The sequence below is a fragment of the Apteryx rowi genome, unplaced genomic scaffold, assembly GCF_003343035.1.
Source record: "Apteryx rowi isolate R43461 unplaced genomic scaffold, aptRow1 scaffold_223, whole genome shotgun sequence".
Lineage (NCBI taxonomy): Eukaryota > Metazoa > Chordata > Aves > Apterygiformes > Apterygidae > Apteryx > Apteryx rowi.
In genome coordinates this window covers 1,143,213-1,165,239 of record NW_020448564.1, presented here as the reverse complement: position 1 = coordinate 1,165,239, position 22,027 = coordinate 1,143,213, and the positions used below count along the sequence as shown (strand labels likewise).

At 40.9% G+C, this 22,027-nt stretch overlaps 1 protein-coding gene across 3 annotated transcripts in view; it reads right to left on the bottom strand.

The window, feature by feature from the left end:
* EP300 (E1A binding protein p300) overlaps positions 1-22,027 on the bottom strand; it is a 67,676-nt gene that overhangs the window by 32,501 nt on the left and 13,148 nt on the right. For 2 of the 3 annotated variants that reach the window (XM_026064971.1, XM_026064972.1), the window contains exons 2-6: positions 15,959-16,617; positions 6,766-6,942; positions 4,296-4,557; positions 3,400-3,513; positions 2,273-2,509 (exon numbers count right to left, since the gene is read on the bottom strand). In XM_026064971.1, the coding sequence (XP_025920756.1) occupies positions 2,273-2,509; positions 3,400-3,513; positions 4,296-4,557; positions 6,766-6,942; positions 15,959-16,617 (1,449 nt within the window). The remainder of the gene's footprint in view (positions 1-2,272; positions 2,510-3,399; positions 3,514-4,295; positions 4,558-6,765; positions 6,943-15,958; positions 16,618-22,027) is intronic. The other variant, XM_026064973.1, reaches the window with a different exon arrangement.

Sequence of the window (22,027 nt, the reverse complement as noted above, 5' to 3'; positions counted from 1 at the left end):
CTCAGTGTTACAAACCACTTCTGCCTTTAGTTTAGAAGTTTCTTTTGTGATTCAGAGGCTTAGGATATATGCCCCAAAAGCCTTCACAACTTTCAAAATGGCAGGTCTTTCAGTTATCACCTACATTTGACGAAGTCCCCTCTCACTCCTTCCATACTCAAAGAGCCTGCAACTACCTTCCATGTTTATATTAAAAAGGGGAAAATCTGACAATCCTTTGGAGGGAAAGACACTCCAGTAATTTGGTATGTACCAGAATCCCCTTTTCTGAACCACAGCAGATCTCAATGACCATGGAAATTGCCTGTTTTAACTGACACACTACAGTAAGACTGGATCAGTGAAGAAAAATGCAGCATACTTCTGCCTGGAACTACTAAATAGATCACTTTGTGAAGAAGGGAGAGTAGCATGAAACCTATCACCAAGCTTTGTATGTATTTAGGGCATCTCAATCCTACAGAATCTGTATTTCCTGCAAAATTAGACACTGCATATAAGAGAAATCCACTGAAACCAAGTTTAGCAAACCTAATATACACCTCTGAAACCACACCCAAATGCTTCAGTCTGTTCATAAAGCTGCCTGTACCCCCCACCCCTTCCTTTAGTCACTTTTTCTCCCTTCCAAAGTCACCTTGCCATGTGAGAGCAAACTGGTCTAGAAGACACAGCTGCTACCTTTACCTTACCTCTCCCTTTTCAACTGCCAGAACCTTGATCGTTTGTTTGACCTATTTAGGATGGCATCTCTTCACAGTTCTCACCAAATTCTGCTATTTCTTCTCATCTAGCCCTGTTGTCATGCAGTCCATGAGTTGATGATTCCTAGCTCAGCTGTTTTAATCCCCTCCTTAGCCACCCGCTCCTAATAATGAAACCACAGTCAAAAATCTACCCTCTCCATTCATGTCCTTTTTACATAAAGCTTCACAGCCCTTCACTCTCCAAGAACTTTTTAACCCCATCTCTTCAGGTCATTTTGTCTCTGCTTATCACTATTACGGTGAGAGCTGCCCGATAAGAAAGTACAAGCTAAATCCCATCTCTGCAAATAAAGAGAAAAAACAGAGATCCATTTCTCTTCAGAAAAAGATGGCAGATTCCTTTCGACCTTCCAAGGTCCTTACTGTAACATTTCTGAGCTTTTGAAAGCCATCTACTCTGTAAAGTACGCTAATGCACAGTAGAAAGCCATGTTATTTTATCTACTTGTTTTAGGACTAAGCTCTCAGGAACTTTTTTTTTTTTTTTTTTTTTTTTTTTTTTAAACACACTTTACACACTGGAAGGCAAGATGTTGGCAATACACAAGTTGCATGCAGTCATCTCACTAACAGGTCTACTCCAGACAGCAGTCTTTTCCCGAGCAGCTCAGAAGTAGGATGTAGTTTGGTGCAGAACAGCACAACCTGCAGCCTGCAAACAAATGCTGCTTTCTTCAAGCAACCTCTCAAGCCCTCCCTCAGCAGCCCTGTTCATACACACTACTCGTTCTGCACACAGGCTTGTCACTGGGCATAATGCACCACTGCAATCCAATAACAAGCCTGTGATAAATCTCTACCAGCTCATTTTCCTCTTCTCAGTTAAAAAAACCACCTCTGCTTAAGCAGCTCAAGCTAAGAGCTGGCAATGAGAAACAAACTCCTGTGATGTAAGCGCAAACTATCAGATTTGATGGTTAAAGGTTACTTCATTTGACACCAGAAGTGACAGCTAGGGCAGAATTAAATGCGCTTCACATTAAAATTCTTCCGCAGTCTTTCGTGGTTTTGCAATAAACCACACAGACAAATTACAGTTATATGAGTCCACATGACAGGATTCAGAGAAAGAGTCAGTATTCTCTCCTTTACATTTTTGAAAACAAGCATTATGCAACCAAGATACAAGTGTAAAATGCTGCAATCTGAGTGACAAGGAAGCACGCTTGAATGCAGGTGTCTTGTCATTTTCAATTAAAAGCTTCTAAAAAGCCTGAAACTTGTGTTATAAAGCCACAAAACATCACATCAAATGGGGAAAAAAATCATTTTTCCAAAGAAAATACTTTCCACAGAAAGACTTGTTGATTTTCAAGGGAAAACATTTGGGAGCTCTAATATCCCCTGTTCCACTGAGTAGCTTGTCATCTCAAGACTAAAATATTGGAAAATCATAGCTTTTGCTAATTAGCTAGCTGTATTCAGCTAGTAGGTTAAGAAAGTTTGCATTAGATACAGCACAAATTGCCTGTAGTTTGTATTTTACCACCAGCAGATCAACTTACTCATGGGATTCATAGGGCGCAGACCTTGGGGTGACTGTCCTTGCTGCTGATTCTTCACTTGAGCCTGGGATTGTGTCTGCATCTGGTTCCCTTGATAGGTCAGTCCAAGGGCTGCATAGGCTCTCTCGATGGAGCTGGGGTCTATCTGACTGGTAGTGTTTATGCTGGGCGTTGTCTGCTGCCCCACACCCACAGAGCCAGTATTTGCAAGTCCTACTGCAGCTCCGCCCAGCAGCGCTAGAAGAGAGATACCAAGTTGATAAAGACAGCAGGAGGCAGCCAAAGAAGTCCAAGAGAACAGGGGAAAGCATGCAAGACTACTGGCCGATCAGAACCAAAATGTCTCCTTCTAGTAGTGCACAGGTAAGAATCCAGGTCTGAAAAACCTGCCATGAAACAATAGGATGACAAGTTTTGGCCTAACTAGTCATTCCAACAACATGCTGATTTCCCTTGGAGTTGCTGAGAGCAAATCCCACTCCAGCATTTAGGACAGCTGTTTGCCAAAAACTGAAAGCAGAGGCATATCATGTCACAGATGTTAAAGGCAGAAGGTCACAGCCCTTCAACACCCATTCTGATGCCTCCCCCATCCCTCTCCCCAAGAAATACTCCAGCTCAGGCCAGTCATGAGTATCATAAAGTAGCATGAAGAGAGGAGTAAAGGCATACAGGCAATACAATGACAGAAATCTCAGAAAAGATTTTGGCAGGAAGACCAAGGGGACAAGAAGGGGAGGAAGAAAAAGAGCCATCTGATGCAAACATACAGGATGAAGACAGAAAAGCACTGGCTAAGATCATTAGGGCTGAAATGACACAGCTGTGTGTGTGCATGCGCACACACGTGTGTGCCTCTCTCTCCAGAACCTTGTCAGCTGGAAGGGGTGATAGAGAAGTGCAAATCAGCTGGGTAAGAGACAAATATCACTCTTGTTCACCCTTACCACTCTCCTGCCAGGAAAAGCTTAAAGTTAGAAAGCTTTCAGAAAAACTGGCTATCAGAGGGAGAAATATGTTCTGCAACTGTTCCAACAGCACCGCTATCCTCAACTGGGTCAAACAAATTAAGTTAAAACATGCATTTTATGGTTTATCAAATACACAGAACTCCCTGGAAGACTTACATTGTTGGTTTCTTTTGTCCCCAGCATTTTTGAGAGGCAGACATACAGGACAATCATGTCTTGTACAGTTCTTCCAGTGCGAGATGATTTGTCGGGAAGACGCGCAATGTGCCACTGAGAAAGGAAGGGGATGAAAAGCCTTTAGAAACTACTGCTAACATCTCCACATCGTCAACACAAACTCAATAGGGAGCAGCTATTTCTCTCAGGGCACATCTCTACATCAACAACAGTTCAGCAAAGTATTACGTGAAGCAGTTCAGCACTAAACAGCTCTGCAAACGCAGCTAGATCGCCGCAAGTACTTATGCTGGCTCAATTAAAGCATTCTTGGCAGCTCTATGTTAAACATCTAAGACTACATCTCCGTAGCTCCATGGATAACACCCTATATATCAGGGATGAGGCAGACAGTATCAGCAGTTGTCACCACCCAGAAAAGCCTAGGCTACCACGGAGGTAGTCCACAGACTTTCCTTGGCTATGGGAACAGACTAAATGTTCACCTGTGCCAGTAACAGACAAATTCCTGGATAGCTATTGCTTAAGATTTGTCCCTTCCCTTTAAGGGAAACAGGCAGATTCCTCCTTGCAGATTCCTACTTTGCCTGCACTTATCAGAAGACAGCACTTAAAAGGCAAGTTTCACAGTTAAGCACAAGATCTTCAATCATCTTTGTGCCATCTTGCCTTCTCTAGCTTGCCTAAACTTTAAAAATCTCAGAAGAGGTTTATGATTTCTATTCCTAAAGGGGCAGATAAGAAAAAATCTACTTCCCAAGCCACCCCTAGATCCCCATGTCCTTTAATGGCATTTCTTCACCATCTCTTACTAGGAGGTCTTCTGGTCCTGCAAGTGTTGACCACATCTATACAACCACTCCTCCTCCACTTACCCTGGCAAGATTTGCCAGCCTGACAATGTGTCATGTGGTTCAGGACATTCTTCATGGTTCGGCAATGAGGGAGGTTGCACTGTCGCACCTCACCGTTAGCCTGTTCTCGTCGCTGACACTTGTGAGCATGTAAGAGGAGAACTAGTTGCTGCTGAATGAGCTTGCGTTTTTCTGGATCTGCTGTCGGTGCTCCAGACCCCATTCCTTGTGAAGCTGCTGGCCCCATCCCAGCTTGCTGAACTTGGGGAGCCTGCTGCTGGCCCTGTAGGAGGCAGAAAGGAGACACCCAGAAATAAGCCTGTTTAAGAACAGTGCATTTAACAAGTAACCAAAGTACACAAGAATCAGTGAAGAAAAACAACTATTACATGTGTGATTAAGCAAATATCCCACCTATCTGTATTTCTGGGTGGCCCATATTAAAGACCCATTTACAACAGTGCCAGCAAGACTCCTGTTGCCAACTAGTTACTTCTCCATGTCACTCCCTCCTATTTCTAGCTCTTGCCTGATCAACAAAAGCTTATTCAATTTTGTATATGCTCACAGGTCAATCTGTGGTGCTAGGCCAACTTGGAAAACATTATTAATAGTACTTAGACCTCAAATCTCTTTTTAAGTGGCCTTATTTGGGAGGCTAGAAAGAGTTGCATCCACAATTCCTGCATTAAAGGAAGAAAGCACCTATTAATTTTTCCTCAATTTTAGTATGCGATACCTCAGTTTGACTGTCCCTAGAAAACGAGAATGAAGAGGAAGTGATGGGACCTTCTTCTATCACAAAGATTGCACACAGGCATTATAAAAAAAAAGAAAGTGTTTGCGCTCCATCTCTGCCACAGAGATGAAGCACAACTTCAGAATAATTCATGGTAGAGAACTAATATCAAGTATGGCAATATCTAGCACTTCTTCTAAACTTTTGTGCATTTCTCCAGACTTTGTATTGCTTCCAGGTGATATCTGAGGAGCACTTTGGGAAAGAAGAGAGGTTTATGGACTCTATGTTACTTGTTTCACTTCAGCTCTATAGCCTTCAGTTTCTAATACACTCTTCACTTCCAGGGGGTTTGAGGGTGTTTCTAGAGCTCTCAAAAGCCTCCACAGTTTTTCAGAGCTCAATTACCTGCACTCCTAAACCCCAGTTCTCCTGTAGCTCTTCAAAACTAGTATGAACCTTTCATTTTGCAAAAATCTGTGAATTACTTAATCCCCTCAGGGCTTTTAGATGCTCCAGCGTGACCTTAGTTGCCTTGTTTGCAGCCTGTCATTCTAAACATCAACTGAGACATTTTCATTCCTAAGTCCACCTGTGTAGCAATTCAACCCCCCAAAAGTTATAAACTCTGCACTGAACACAAGCTTGACAGTTGGGGTCCTGAACAACAAGCTTCTGCTGTTTCCTCAGTAGTTCATATGACTGCCTATTTGTGCCAGACTTCCAGGTGTTTCATGCTTGACTTCAAAAACATTAAATAAAATTCATGGGACTGAACTTGAATTCAATGGTATAAAAAGTTGCCTGGAACAGATTTTCATTCACCAATAATTAAGATTAAGACACTGACTTCCAAGAAGGGGGAGAAAAATCTAAGATTTGAAGCTGCAGGAAACACCAGCTATGTTCAGAAATGAGAATTTATTTCACAAGTGAGGAAAAAAAATAGGGAAAAAGTGGAGGACATGCCGCATATGTACCCCTAACCAGTTTAAGCTTCTACAATAACAAACACATTAAACATCTACAAACACATTCAGCCTCTTTGCTCTCCCAGACCATCAGATACCAGGATTAAGCTCAAGCAAGGGAAGTTAATGCTTCTGTCATTTGTAAGTTTGGGCCATCCACTTTTCCCACCACTCTCACTTCCCCTTTCCTCGAGCCCTGCTGCAGGAACAGTAGGGGGCAGGGCTACTATGGCAACAACTGCCAGGGAACCTCTAGAATCAAGACCATTGCGCATGTTCACATAAGGCCTAACACAACAGGAACGAACAGGATCAGAGCTGCTAGGTGCTACCACAGCACAGATAACGCATGTTTGAGAAGAGAGATTTCTCTCTCCCAGAAGCATCAATGACTGCAAGCCAGGAAAACAACCCTCAAGACAAAACTACAGGGAGAGGAAGGGACCCAGAGGACCAGCCACAGGAGAAAGGATGGGAGTGACCAGAGGTGTCCAAGCAGGTAGAAAAACTTACTTTTCATTTTCTGTTAGCAGGGTTTGAAGGGTAAAGAGTGAAGATGGCAGCTTATCAATAGAGAAAGCACAAATCAGCCCCCTCCTCCAGACCAGCCCTTTTAGGATTTGGAACAAGTGCCTTGTGTGAGGATTCAGAGCACGCATTCACATTGGGTATGACAGCTGCAAAATTTCACCATGCCTCCTAACACGGCAACACTAGAGCACTGCGTATTGCTCCGTTTTGGTCTGCTACATCTGCTGGAGACACCTTTCATTCTACTTACCATATTAGGCATTCCTGCCCCAGGAACTGGCTTCTTATCCATCGGAAACTGTGGTAAGCTATTCTGCAGCCCAGCTTTATTCTGCATCTGAGGCCCAAGTCCGCTGGCTCCAATCTGTGGCCCAGTATTCTGACTATATGGCTGGCCATAAGGACTGGGATTGCTCATCATTCCCATCTAGGAATTAAAATGGTAAGAAGTTCAAGTGAGATAGCATAGTTCACAATAAAAGGCAAATGAAAACTTAAGAGAAGCAAGACCGAACACAGCTATGAACTAGGTGTAATGCAATACTGATCCATATGCTTCCTTTGCTCCCTCATTTTACACCAACCATGTAACATCCAACTCCTCAACCATACAGTTCCTTTAAACAGTGAGGCCAATATAGCAACCTTTGAGGACAGTCTGGTTAGAACTGGTCTGACACTTTTCTTACAGAACATTTTATTCAACAGATTCTCATTTCACCTTTCCCAATCACAAATCTGTATCATGGACTATACAACTCAGAAGTCTGAAACGATTTTTCTGCTCTCTGCATCTGTGCAGACTCCAAATGAAGACAAATACCACCTTCATTCATATCAGCAGGGTTTATCCTAAATGCCTCCCACCCAACTGTCAGCACTCCCACAGCTCCTCTCCAGACAGCCATAACAATGCAAGTCCACATTTTCAGCATACAACACAGTTTTCAATTTTTGAGTGCATCATAGGCATAGGTAACACCACACTGAATCGCACAGGCACAGTACTTGTTGGCAACTGCAAGTACTAGAGGTCAAAGGAGAGGTCGCAGGGAACTCTGCAAACAAAGCTACTGAACCCTTCACCCATAGGGAAAGGGGATTCTTATTTCATACAAGGGCTATATATCCTCTTCTGTAGTATGCATCACCTATTGCATATTCAACAGTTTTAGCACACCAGAACATGTTGCCTGTTGCCTTGGAGCGTTCCAGAATCTAAGGCACAGTAAGGGTCAATCTTGCCAACAAAGGCGACATTTTTTTCCCACTCTTTGCGTTCCCGTCTACTTTTCACAGAAAATTTGGCCTTCCAACACTAACTTCTAACTTCTTACTAAGTTATTGCCATTACTCAGCCAGGATCCTAGAAGAGCTGTAACTCAGTAATAAAGGCATGAAATTAAAGAGCTACACCATTTCAGTTCACATTAGTCTCTGACTAGACAGTGTTCAGTCTACTTGAAGTGTTTTTGTTCGACTCTAGGCATTGTTTTCCTGCATCCAAAGTGCACACAAACTCCTGTGGTAGGTTTCTTTCCCATTAATCCTACATTTGTCCTCAAACCCTCTTTCCCTTGTAGAAAGGCCTTGTTTCTGCTCCTCACCAAGCTTCTCCAACTTGCAGAGAAAAGTGACCTACCTCCCCAGGTATTATCTGTGATTAGCCAAAAACTTTCCTCCTTCTTCAGGTGTGCCAATCCACTGTAACAGCCTTCAGCTTGCATTTACAAAATGCAGCAGGATCAAACACATGTTCCTGGAAAAGCGGCACAAACCTCACCGAGGAACCTGCCACTTTAGATACCTCATGTGTACAAAGTGAACTCCCCCTCCACACAAACAAAAACCATAATCTCACAGCACAGTGGTAATTTATTAGAGAGCCATGAAAGAATCTCTGCGCATGGTAGATGAACAAGCTGTGTAATGAGCAGGAAGAACCAAAAGCTTCATTTCTTCTCTCCTTTAGTAGCGCCACTGCCATGTCTTGACTGCGATGAATATGCATGTGGTGACTGACCAGGCAGCTGCAGCCAAAAATGGAACAGGTAAGGGTCAAGGCCTTCCCACCTCTCCCTCGGGAAGGCACCTAATAAGGTCTTTCCTGTGTTGAGCAGGAAAGGGGAGGGGAGAGGTCCAGGGAGAAGAAAAAAAAACAGGAAAAAAAGCAGGAGCCACAAACACACTGGTATCTTTGAGGACACTTCCCCATCATCACTGCTGCCTCAAATTGACCAACAGGTTCAAGAGTTAACGGAGGACTGACAGAATTATTTCCTTATGAAAACATGATAAAGTTTTTTCCTGTAGGACAGTCTGATCCGTTTGGCTCCAGAAAGGATGAAATCAGGTAGGTACCTTAAGGAATGGACATCTCCAGGCAGACAAAGTTTTCAAGTTCATTAAATTAATATTCACAGCTCAAAGTTAGCTGTCAGCTAGGAGTGGAGTGCATTATTTACAGGGTTTGCTTAAGTGCAGACTAAGTTGGCCATCACTAACACTGTATGCACCCAGATGACTTCTGTGATCTATGCTGCTATCAGCCTTAAAGCCTAATCAACTGTAATTCAGCTCTGAAGGCTGAATGGTACCTATTTTCACACCCTGGTGTCACAGAAAGAACTCAAGATGCACAACAGAGACAAGACCACTGGGGGCTTCAGACATTGTGCCAAAGGATACAAAACAACCATGGCCTGATGAGCCAGCTCTGTCCTGACTGCAGGGGGAAAAGAAACCTAGACTTACAAAAGCACCTTTGCTATGCAACCAGAAACTGAAGCTTTCTGATGAAACTTGGGGATGAGGTTTGGCCTTGCCAGCCAGCCTTTGTATCTGCATTACAGCTGAAGCCTCATGTAAGCTTTACATGAAGCATCTGGCTTTTTAACGAACACTAATAAAGTTGGCACAGTGCAACATCTTTGATGCTTTCTCAAGCATGAGTCAGTGGTACTGTTTGAGGTGCAAAAACAGCCCCTCAAAGAAAGATGTTTCCATGGCAGAAAGGCAACACCCCGCTCTCCCTTGGGCTGGGAACCGTCACCCGCCCTGCCAAAGGGTCTCCCCTCTGCCCTGCTGTACTTGGGGACCAGGAGACAGAAGACAACATGCCCAGCTCAGCCCAGCAGGTTCCTGACAAGGGTAATCCTCAGTTGCCCCTCTCAGGCCACAGAAGAGGCAAATGCCAGGGGAGCAGATGCCAAGCTAGAGGGCAAGCATGCCGGACTGACCCTGAAGACCATGCACTCGAGCATCACCTGAACAGGTTCCGAAAAGCAGATGCCTCAAGGTCTCCTGGAACAAGTTTGCAGCCACAGCTTTGTCCAGGTGAGACAGACCTCCAGGTCCACAGCTGAACCTCACAGCAACACCCTCCTGGTCCAGCCATCACAGACCCATTAACCTGACATCCGCAATGCGGACACAACTCTAGGACGAGTCAACAGAAAGGTCACCGGGGAGATTCCTCACAGCAATGTCATGGGGCCAAAGCTTTTCATTAGTGACCCTGGAACAAGAAACAGGAGCATGCTAATATCATTTGCTATGACATGTTGGGAAAACATCAATAAAAGCAAGATGAAAGCATCCAACAGGAAGAAATGGATGACCTAGTGACTAGAGCTACAGAAGCAAAAAAAAAAAAAAACTCCTAGAAACTTGAAGTTCATCAGTTGTAAACAACCAGAAAGACTTTGCCATATAGTTCACTATCATGTAACTGATCTATTTGGAAGGGGGTGGGGAAGGGAGAGATGCGATCAAGTGAACAGCAGCCAAAGTAAGGCGGTGCTGGTTCCACTGCATGAGACAAGTACAAGGCATCTGCAATACTGTACAAAAACACACATGGCTGAATCATTGTCCTCACTGACTGTGAACTATCTCTACATTCCTTCCCGGCCTACATCCTTCCACTGCTCTTCTCATTTCTCTTCTTTATTCATCCCATTTGTTGCTTTTCTCCCTCTCTTCACTTCATAGCCTCAACTCTCATCACATAAGGAAAGACTTTGCACACACAGAAGAGCACAGAAATGCACAACACAAAGGAAAAGTAGTCGTAGGGGACAAAAGAAGAGAAAACAGAAAAAAAAGGAGAAGAGCAAGAGAGGATGATACATGGCTAATAGATAGTAATCTCAAATTGTTATTCCCTCTACACACACAGTAGAAAACGACCAGGCTTGACTTTCTTCTCTCCAGCTGAAGCAGTGGTTGTCACCACCAGAATGGTGGAAGATGTGCATCTCTCTCAACGTATAAATGATGTGGATGACATGAGAAGTTCAAAAAACATGCCAGTTCACAGGCAAAAACAGCATCAGATAGGGCTGTTCAGAAGCTTCCCCCTATCTCACAAGGGCAGCTTTGGAAGTGGAGGAAGTTCCCTAAAGTTTTGTTCTGATGCCATGAAACAAATGCATCTTTGGTTTGGAAGAAGGTCAAGTAACTAACAGCAGTACTTCTACTTACACTGTTAATACAAACCCTATTTGAGGAGGAACACCTGGTTACAGCAATGCACATAGAAACAGTAGAAAATCTGTAACGTCTATGTAAAAACAAGTGCTTCAATGAAGATATTTTGAAAGACAGAACTGGACATCAGCAATAGTATAGCAATACTCTATTTGTTGTTCAAAGATGTTCATAAGCATGAAGAAGGAAAGAAACAGAATTGAGTTTGGTAACATTCTTCCAAATAATCCAACATTTGCAGCATCAGCTGTGTATCTCTATCAGGGTAACTGTAGTGCACGTGCTATTTGAAGACCACACTGATGTATCAAGTATCTTTCAGTGTCCACACGTTCAAAAGCAATGGAATAGGAAAGTTGATCAAATTCCAGCTCACTCTTAAAAAAAAACCCCTCATAACTACTGTATACCACTTTCTAGTACCATTCTGCTGACCGATTGGACCCAGACATAGCCTCACAACAAAATTTTGCCAGTTTCTCCTGCATTCTTTCCAAGAGCTGCTATTGATTGCTATTTACTGCATTATGTTTTCAGATACCTTTTGCAAGAGTCTAGCACTCTTTCACTACCATTTGTGCAAGAAACTCCCCTATTCACCCCAAGAACTTACAGCTAACAAATGCAAGTCTTTACTGCTCCATTTCTCCCTTATGAACAAATGCATTCCTCCACTATGGCACGATAAAGTAAGCAATTATCCACTTTTCATCTTGCTTCACCAAAGAAGAAAAAGCAAAGGGTCAGAACATGTAAATACACTTTTAATGGATTAATACTTGATCATATAGTACACTTGGCCTCAAAGTCTAAACACTATGCATATATCTACCTCTGGAATCAAATGGCTATTAAAAACAAAGCAAACCAAGAACACATCCCTTCAGCCTAAAAAGGGACACCAAACACTACGTTGAATACGGTAACATTAAGAAACATAAGCTTCTCTTATTTTCTTTATTTGTATCTAATTTCACAAATTGACATCAACTCTTTCAATCTCTCTGCAACTTTGAACAGCAGAATTATAGCTGAAGTACTCTGACATTTTTTATTATTTTAAGGAAGTTATGGAGTTTCTAGAGAATCATGTTTGCTATAGTAAAGCATTACAATCAATTCTTCTTAAGGTGTTAAATGCTGATAAAGCAGAAAAGCGTCTCCATTGCAATAAGCTAGAATCCTGTACATACTCAAATGAAGCAGCAAGCCAAAGGACAAAGAATTACTACCGGAGCTCTGAGCATTTCAAGTCACCTCATAGGCAAGTGAAACGATCACACTGCAGAGCTCGCCATTCCCTTACAGATCTGAACTGCCTTCGTGTCCATCTCAGCACGGGTACATTTCTTGAATTAGTGGGGCATAAAAGGTAAAGTGACTAAATTCACCTGACCTTCAGATCATTTAGGCCAGAGCATGACCATCACAAACGCACATACCAACTCATATGCAAAACACCCTCTTCTAAGAAGAGGCTGGACAAGAAGACAGTAACTGGCAAATCTTCACAAGACCCAGTGGAACAATTAAAGAGTCAGAATAAGGTTTTAACTACATATATTTCCAAATGAAGAATGGCTCAAAACAGGAAGCATGAATTTGCACTTAAGTCATGAAGCTTTAATTTGCAGTGAAATAAAAAGCTTGAAATTTTCTTTAACATGAAAGAATCAAAGGATTATAAAACAGAGCATCGAAAACTCCATTTTAAGAGTAATAGGTTAGTCCATCCCTCCTTGTAACTTGCCAACAATCAAGCACACAGAAAACAAAAAGTTTACTCAAGAAAGCAAAACTTGTTATTCCTTCCACCTCCAAACTTATAACAGTTCCTCTTAGGCTAAATTTTCAGAGGTATTTAAGCTGGCACTGTTGCCAAAACAGGGCTCACACCCTCCTCTGACTGGCAATATGCACTCCTTTAACATGTCCCCTCCCAAGTATCAGCACTCTCTCCTGCTGATGAGCATGAACTGGGTCAGGAAACTAACCCAGCTTTTTTTAAATGACCAGGTTAGTTTCCAGCCTGGATTAGCTCTTCAACAAAATTTGTTGTGCAATTGGCACATGGAAGGAGATGGCGTGCAGACAGAATTGCTTCTTTGTATGTCAGTGATTGCTTACATTATACATAAAACTTTGGCATTACAAAACAGGACATAAGTGGTAGGTTATGGAAAATGTAAGTTAATATCTAGCTGATGACCCCAAATGAATCATTTGTGTTGATATTTGGGATTTCAAGTCCTAAAAAAAGGAATGCTCACAATTGGAGAAGTTGAGAACTATATGCTTCCCTCTGAAAAGCAAGCATTTCACTCCATGGCTAGCCAATCATTTGGGAAGAGAGGAAGAACATGCCTCACTAACTCCAGAAGACAACAGAAAAAAGCAGAAATGTAACCAATTTTGCTCCCTGAATTGAATAGCCACTTGGAGTTCATCTTTACTATTAAAAAAAACAGTAACAACCTCCTCCTCTTGACTGGTTAACATCACAGGAAACACAAGCTACTCCTCTGTAAAAATCGCTGCAGACAAGACATCTCAGTTTTACTGAAAGACAATTCACAGAGGACAGGGGAAACTGTCATCACCTAAAGGGACTGACCTTGGCAAGCTAACATTATAATAAAAGTAAAGTGGCTGGTCTTCTGGTTTTTCTCCTCCCAAAGGATAGCTCCTGGATAATGCACATTTTCACTATGATGAAGGCAACCTACAAAAGTTATTACACAGACTCCCACATTAGCAGTAACACACTATTAAATTCACCAATTAAGAAACTGGTTTTAAAAACAACTGCTCTAGGGTCCTCTGTTCTCATCTACTTTTTTGAAGATTTGTAGGTGGGAACAATGAAAGCAGATCGGCGGAGAGATAAAATGGGCAGACATTACTGTTGTCAGATTTTGCTAACTGCACTGCATGAAGTGAAACGCAGGCTCCCTGCCAACAACCAAACCAATTGAAGACATTCTGGAATTTCAGCCTCCATTTCAGACTGTTCTCTCTCATCAAGCAGTTTAAACTGCTTTATGAAGGCTACATCCACCACACATACACTAAAGCTCTTTTTTCCTCAAAAACTAAGAACTCTGCTGTAAGTATTTTCTACCACACTGGGAAAACGAACAAAAAAGCAGAATTTATCATGTATTCGGTCTGAAGATTCCCAAAGCACAAAATGCTGCTTAGTTTAGATGTACAGCACATTTCGGAATTTAAGAATGCTGGGAAGACAATTTAGTTTTGGATCATGTCAGCTGAAAGCTCAATTTTGTGGCCTTAGATTTTATTTCTCCTAGATAAATTAGCTTGTTATAGTTCATAACTCTACTTTAGCTCTGATAAATATGGATTAAGATGTTGCATTTCACCAAAATACCCAGTAGGTCAATTTTTGACCTCTGAACACAGTTCTCTGAAGATCAAAGAATAACAACTTTACAGCCAAGGAATAGTGACACTTAAGTCCAATGCAAAAATACTTCCAAGCAGTTACATATTTCTTTTCACTATAAACTGTACAAAAATACATTTTCTACTGTAGCAATCAAGCTTTGTAAGAAGTTTACAACAACTTACTTATCAGGCAAAAACATCTAAAATGAATAGACTACAGAATCAACTCATTATTGGATGTGTATGTAGGAACCATAGTTAGTTGAGCTCATGCAAAAAGCTAAAACCATGAAGTTCATAATCAATAACATTCATAAGACACTAAAACCATTTTACTTAAAGCATAGCAAAACTATTAATCTAGAACATATTTTTCACTTTGGTTTCAGATAAATTTATGGACTATGTCAGTTACAACATCAAGCCCTCCAAGTAGATTCATTCTGAGGATTCCAAGGCAGATCTATTCAGGTATTGTAAAGCACCCTAGAACAACTTACCCCTCATTAACCAAGAAATGCAAAATACCCATCTAAAGTGAATTAAGATATTTAGGTATTGTCTAGACTGTTGATCAAAACACTAAAAACTTGAGAAGAAACACTTGGACAGTTCCCCACTCCTGTAAAGATATTTGTGCATGACAAGAAACAGTTTAAACATTCCCTTGTAGTTTAAAGCACTAGGCCATCTCTTGACTTTTCTAACTGACCCATGATAACTTTCTTCCAATTTTCTAAACTGTAAAAACCCATCTATCTCCCCCTCCAACATGTAAAAGGTTTTTCAGCTGATTTACCCTCCTATAGACAAAAGCCTTCTAAATTTTAAAACTAAAACTGATTAAGTTTTTAAGAACCGCTCAGCATTTGTCTTCAGGTGTTTATGCAAGCATTCTTACTTCACCAATAACTCAAATGATGCATTTGTTAACAAGGCCAATATATGTATCTTATCACATACAGCATATCAGACCATTCAAACATGTATGGGTCTCTTCTTATTTGCTACAGTATAAACTAATATTCAACAGATCTCAGGCGACATATATTCTTGTTAAGTTTCCCCTAGAAGAGCACCACAACAGCTAGAAGACAAAATAGACCTCCTGGTGTTTCTGAACAGACATGACCCAAAAAACCCCCAAACTAATGGCAGCAGTGCTAGCTTATATTCCCGTCACACTCCTAACACCAGCATCACATTAGATGGGAAAATACCCCATCAAAAACCATGGACAAAAACATAAACCAGAATAGAATACAATAGAATACAATTAAGTTAGTTTTCAGTGTTGATAAACTACACCACCACATGATTTAAAAATTAGGCCTCTTACCCAGCAATAACCATGCTTGCAAAGACCCAATTTTTGCCTCACATGGCTGCTATGAATACCACTTAAACAGCATATAAACCATGTACCATGTGATCCAGAGGCCTTAAAGAAAAAAAACATTCTATACAACCCCTAGCACAGAGGAATACTTCTTACAAAGAGGTTGACATCAAGAAGGAAGGTTATAAAGTTAAGGTTGTCTTACCTTGTTCATGGCTCCAGGCTGTGGCCCTCTCAGTCCAGCCTGTCCTCCCATCTGTGGAGAGCCTTGTTGCAGTGTCTCAGCCAACAAGTTACCAGCATTGCTCATTCCTGGGTTTGGGTACGGCATATTAGGTCGCCCTCTGCCTGCTCCAACTGAACCGTTCATGACTTGCCCCTGCATTATTCCCTGTCCGTTGCCTGCTGCCAACATCCCAGGATTCATGCCAGCATTCATCCCTGTGTTCATTCCCATGCCAGGCTGATTAACTGGACTGTTTACTGTTGGCATCATTCCTGCTGTGGATTGGGCTGAAGGACCCTGATTTGGTCCACTTGCACCCATTGTCATATTGGGAGAAGTCAACCCAGCCTGTGCCATGGGGCTTTTCACCATGCTGTTTAACATTCCCATTCCAGGACTGTTTTGTTGGGTTTGACCGGCCATGCCCTGGCCAGGGCCACCAACACCCATATTGAGATTTGGGGAACTGCCAGCCCGTAAAAGTTCAGACAGCTGCTTGTGTTTAGATGCAGCATCTTGTGCCATGCCAAGGCTGGTCTGCAGCTGATTAATGTCACCACCATTGGTGAGTCCCAGTTCCGTGGAGCTGATTAGTTCATCTGGTAAGTCGTGTTCTAGATCAAAGAGCGATCCAAAATCTAAAAAGCAAAACAAATTTTGTATGAGTTCAGAGCAATCAGTAATACCTTGAAGATAAGCCTTGGTTCACTTAGATTCCAGTTTTCATTTCATGCAAGTACCAAAACTTCATTTGCTACGTTCCAGTGAAATTCCCATATCAGTTATTATTGAATACCATCCAATTTCATCTCTAAACATTACAAAGTCAAAATCAGACAAGACCATACTACTTCAGTCTTCTACAGTTTGTGTTGAACGATCCACTGGGTATCTCAGAACATGAGCTCTCGACTTGTGAAATTTGAGGAGGAAAGGAAGAAAAAAATGAATTAAAGAGTCCCATGGAATTAGCCACTGGAATTAAACAAAACTTATAAAAAAAGTTAAAGTTGATAAGAAGGCACTGTCCTTAACTTCCAGCTTTCACCGAACTCTTGTCACTTTTGGATAGTTATAACTAGCATAGTAACGTAAAGTTTTTTGGAAAATATTTACCATCTATTTATAAAACCATAAAAACAATAAAAAGGAGCATATCAGTTTATCTTGTCATTCCCAGTACCGAACTGCAAAATTCTATTGAACTTCACCGGACGGTCAGTAATTTTGCTTCACAGAGCATAGTCAGAAACCAAACTAAAGTAACCTTCCTGCCTGTGAAGCTGTGCAAAAAAGTAGGATTAAAAAAAAAAGAATCACAAGTACCCTTGCAAAGTCATCCCCAAGGTAGCAAATTGGGGAAAGATCACTATTTGGGATATGTAGATATGAGAATACTGCACAGTACCCAAGATCAATTTGCTCAAGAAAGCAAGGAGTTCTTAGGCCTCCAGACCTAGCATGCACCTTGATTTTTATATTTAATCTATGGCAATTGAAATGAAAATTGTCTAAAAAAGCCAAGTTATTGTATGATGTAGCCACTCACAATAAATAGGTTGTAAAACTTACTATTTGGAATCTGAGAATACATAGCAGTGGACCATTTTTTAATCTTAACTCTTCTAATAGTTCACCAACATTTTTGCCAGAAAGGTCATTTTATGGATGCTCAGTAGGAGGTATGGCATTGCACTTTCAAAGACTGAAGACCTACACAATGATCTAAAATACTAATTATTTCAGCTACTGCAACAGCATTCAAAAGGAAAATGCCAATTACAGTGATTTCTAGAGAAGATGGCAAGACCACCTGTTCAAAATGTTAATGGGAAAGACTAAACAGCATGCAAGTCAGGAAAGCTGACCTGCAAAAGTTTGGCATGATACCATGACTAAACTTCTAAACTCCAGGACTAACAGAATATTTACAATTTCCCAACTGTTAGCACAGATAAGATCATAACTTTTAAGAATTCTGAAAACATTGCGCTATGCTGGCAAGAAGGTGGGTATACCAAAATAGACATTTCATAATTCCATTTATATATTCATCATTACAGAAAAGCACCAGAGACCAAATGAAAAGTCTACTGAAGAACTGTTTTGAACTACTAAAATCACTTATCCCATTCTAATATCTTCGGAAGGGGAAACCTTGTGCCAAAAGCTACATACTGCACTACATATTAAGGTCTCATCTTTCAGTTGCCTCTCTAGTATTTTTCAGCATGATTGTTTTTGAAGATTCAGAAGTGCAGGAAGAAGCAAAAGAATACAGTCATGCCATAGTTCTGATTTTAAAATAATGAAATTGGAGGTCTGCATTGGTACACAGACCTCAAAACACACACACAAAACTTATAATGCTCAGTTTGCTCAAGAATTGAATATTGATGAGCATGGGAAAGTTACAGTGAAGGAGGCCTTCAAATTAGAAGGGAGATCAAGAAAATAGAGAAAGCATTCAAAAAATAATACGTGCTGATTTAAGAAGGCTAAAAATAGGCAGATGTTGAAAGACTATAATCTAGAAAACACTCTGGCTAAATAACCTGACAAAACACCTCAGTGAGTGAGAAAGAAAGGTAAAATAAATCAGTAATTCACAAGTTAAGTCTACTGTCCAGCAAAATTTATCCTAGAAGATGATCAAACTAAATTTAAGAATGAAGTACAGCGTCTGGAAACAATATAAACCAGCACAAGCCCTGTACCTACCGCATAACCATACTAGCAGCACACAGCAACACCGCACCCCAAATTCTGTGCAAACTCATGAAGAGGAAGTAAAATGGCAAATTTTAAGTGTTTTTAATTCTCTTTTTATCTTCTCAGAAGACAAAAAATCAAAAGCCATGTACAGAAAAAAATATTAACTAAGCAGCGATTCCATTAGCTCTGTACATCCAAAAATTTCAATCAAAAATATAAGTATATCTCTTCTTTTCATAAGAGATAAAAAATGCTGGTTTTTTTTTAACCCTGGAGAATATATAATAGATTTCTATAAAAGAATACTAGCAGCTACAACCTAAAAACTCAAGAAGTCAATACCAACAAAGCAATATGCTGGGGTTAGTTTGCCCTTTTCATAAGTCTCTTCCAAAAGACAAACTTGAAAGTCTTCAGCCAGTGGGGTGGGGGTGGGGGTGGGGGAAGAAAGAAAGAAAGAAAGAAAAAGACCAAACTTTCAGTTGTCTGGTCAACTATGAAAACACATTTTTACTCAACTGCCAGGAGGCAGAAGATTTTAGATACAAGACTGAAACGTGAACAGTCTCAGAAGACCATACAGAACAATAACACTTTGTGTGCATATAGCGAGAGTTCTGAGGCATTTCACATTCTTTTACATATAATGCATATCCTAAAGCACACTATAGAGAGGTTTTATCTACAGCCAACCCCAAAATTGACCAGACTAAGCCAGACAGTTCATAGACGATATCAAGATAACGGCAAATACATTCACATAAGAGCCAGCAGCAGAGCTTAAGACAATAGCAATAAATATCCAGAGAACTGATTGACTTTCCAGTACACTAAATCCACTGCTAGCCTTGCAATCTTTTTCATTAAGGAGATGCATGAAGATTTCTAACTAAAATACAAAACGGGGGGCTGGAGGAAGGAGTCAGATTTGTCCTGCAAAGGTTTGTCCACCTGATTCTATATCCCAAGATCTCCAGAGATCACAGACATGGCAAAGTTGGGATATAACACAACAGGCACAACCTGGCCTTAGATTCCCCCCCCCCCCCCAAAAAAAAAAATCCAGTAACGTCCATTCAGCAAGTGTTAGAAAAATCTTGATCCCATGAGAGTGGTACAGTGCAATTATACATTAAGTTATTAAAAGTATTATTAATATATTTCTTTTCACAGGTAACAAGAAGATGTAGAATAGATTACTATTACCATCTAAGATTACAAGGAAAGAGAAGGAAGGAACCTCCATAAAACAACAACCAAGTAGGTAATCAAAGTGTTAATCTGAGGTAGTCTCAGCATGCAAAGACATACAATTATCCCTTTTAGGAATTGTTTGCTAGTGGTACATTTAAGTGAATCTTTCTGTAGAGCCAAGAAAATGGCCCAACTTGCCCTGGCAAGTAGTGAGAAAGCTGGTCAGAAAAGACCGTAGATAGAGCAAGCCTACTTCTTCCAGTGGCAGTCCAGATAAACTAGAATAAGTAATATGAACTGCACCCTAAAATATGAGAAAGCAACTGGGGGGGGGGAGTGTGTTAACTTACATGTTGCTTATGTGTTGCATACTATGGATTATTTTATTAGTTTTGACCCCTACAAATATCCAACTTGTAGCAAATTTGCCTTTGGTAGCATCTGGCCAGCAAGATGCAAGGAAACCAAGAGGTCTGGGTTGGAAACCCACCTGACATCAAAATGGGCTTAAAATTAGTACAGATTTAGACTGAGCAATCAAAGTCCTTAAATCATTAGGAAATCTGTGCCCTACAAAGCAATCACCTTTCAACTGAGTTGCAAAATACTTATTTCAAGCCATTTTTGCTGCAATAGCACCTAGCAGCCCCAGTGATAAAATAGTTATCAAAGCATGCAAAGCAAGGTAGAGATTAAACAAAAATCATTTCAGACCAAGATGTTTATAATCCAAGGAAAATACTTCCATACTAATTATTTAGCAGAGAATTTTACAAGTGAGTTCAAGCAGCAAATGTCAGCTTCTCTTGTATGCTTTCTAGCCTACAGTCATGATTCAGTAGTTCTCTTTCATTTCTGGGTTAAGATAACGGACTTCTACTCACCTTTGAGAATAAAATAGCCATTTCTATCAATATGGAGATTATCTGGTTCTAGAAATAGACTGGAGTGAATAATCTTATTTTTCCTAAGAACTTGCTCATGTGCTACACGATAGCCCACAATGCTTTACACTCGTGTATTGCATCCTCAGACTCAAGATACTTAAGCGTTCAGCCTCAAAGGAGAGTTGGTGCATCTGAGGGACCAGCATCATGTGTGAACAGTGATGCCCGAAGAACCCTGCATGCCAGTCATGTAAGATGACAACTTACTCCAATGCTTACCTTGCTACTGGTCTTACAGCAGGTTGATACTTACAGTTCCTGTCTCCAGATCTCACTTATTATATTCTGAACACACACGTATCAAATTAAAAAGTCACTGAAGAGTCACCTTTTAGCAAAATGTTTCTAGGCTCCAGAAACATATCAGTAGATCAAGCTATATCACAGTTAAGTTCACAATGAAAAAAGTGGACAAGGCTTAGTACAGGACACTGAATAGGAAGCACGCACATGTCAGTGTTGACAGGAAACACAGACGATACTGGACTACATATAAAGCATGATAACTTCGCTGTGCTTCCAGACAAAGAATAACAGTAAGGTGCCGAGTTCCATACCTCCCCTGCATGTTGACATGAAAGCTATCCAAGGAATTGAACAGGGCCTAGATGTAACAGAGAAAATGCCCAAAGGACACGACCAATATCCCAGAGGAACATGCTATTCAAGCTTGCAGTCAAGCACCAACCCTACAGATCTGAAAATTAAGGGGTATTGACTGAAGTGCCCTTTAAAAAAAAAAGCCAGAACTCAATAAAGACAGCAGAACTCAAGACAAGGAATCACTTTTTCACAAGACAATACTCAGGTGTCCATGAAAACACAGGAGCAAAGCCAAAGGTGGAAGTTAAAACATTTATTAAGTTTGAAGCACAGATATAAAACAAAGCGCTACCCACAAATGTATCTGAAATGGTTTAGGAGTCAAAGAACCCCTTACAAGGTTATCAAGTTGTAAATAGTGATGCATTTCACAAAGGAACTCTGTGCATGACTAGAAGGAACATGACACAAGTAAAAAGGATACGCAGCAATCATGTATTGAAGCCTCAGATCTATTCACTGACAAGACCAACAGATCACAGAATCACAGAATCGCTGAGGTTGGAAGGGACCTCTGGAGATCATCTAGTCCAACCCCCCTGCTCAAGCAGGGTCACCTAGAGCACATTGCACAGGATTGCATCCAGGC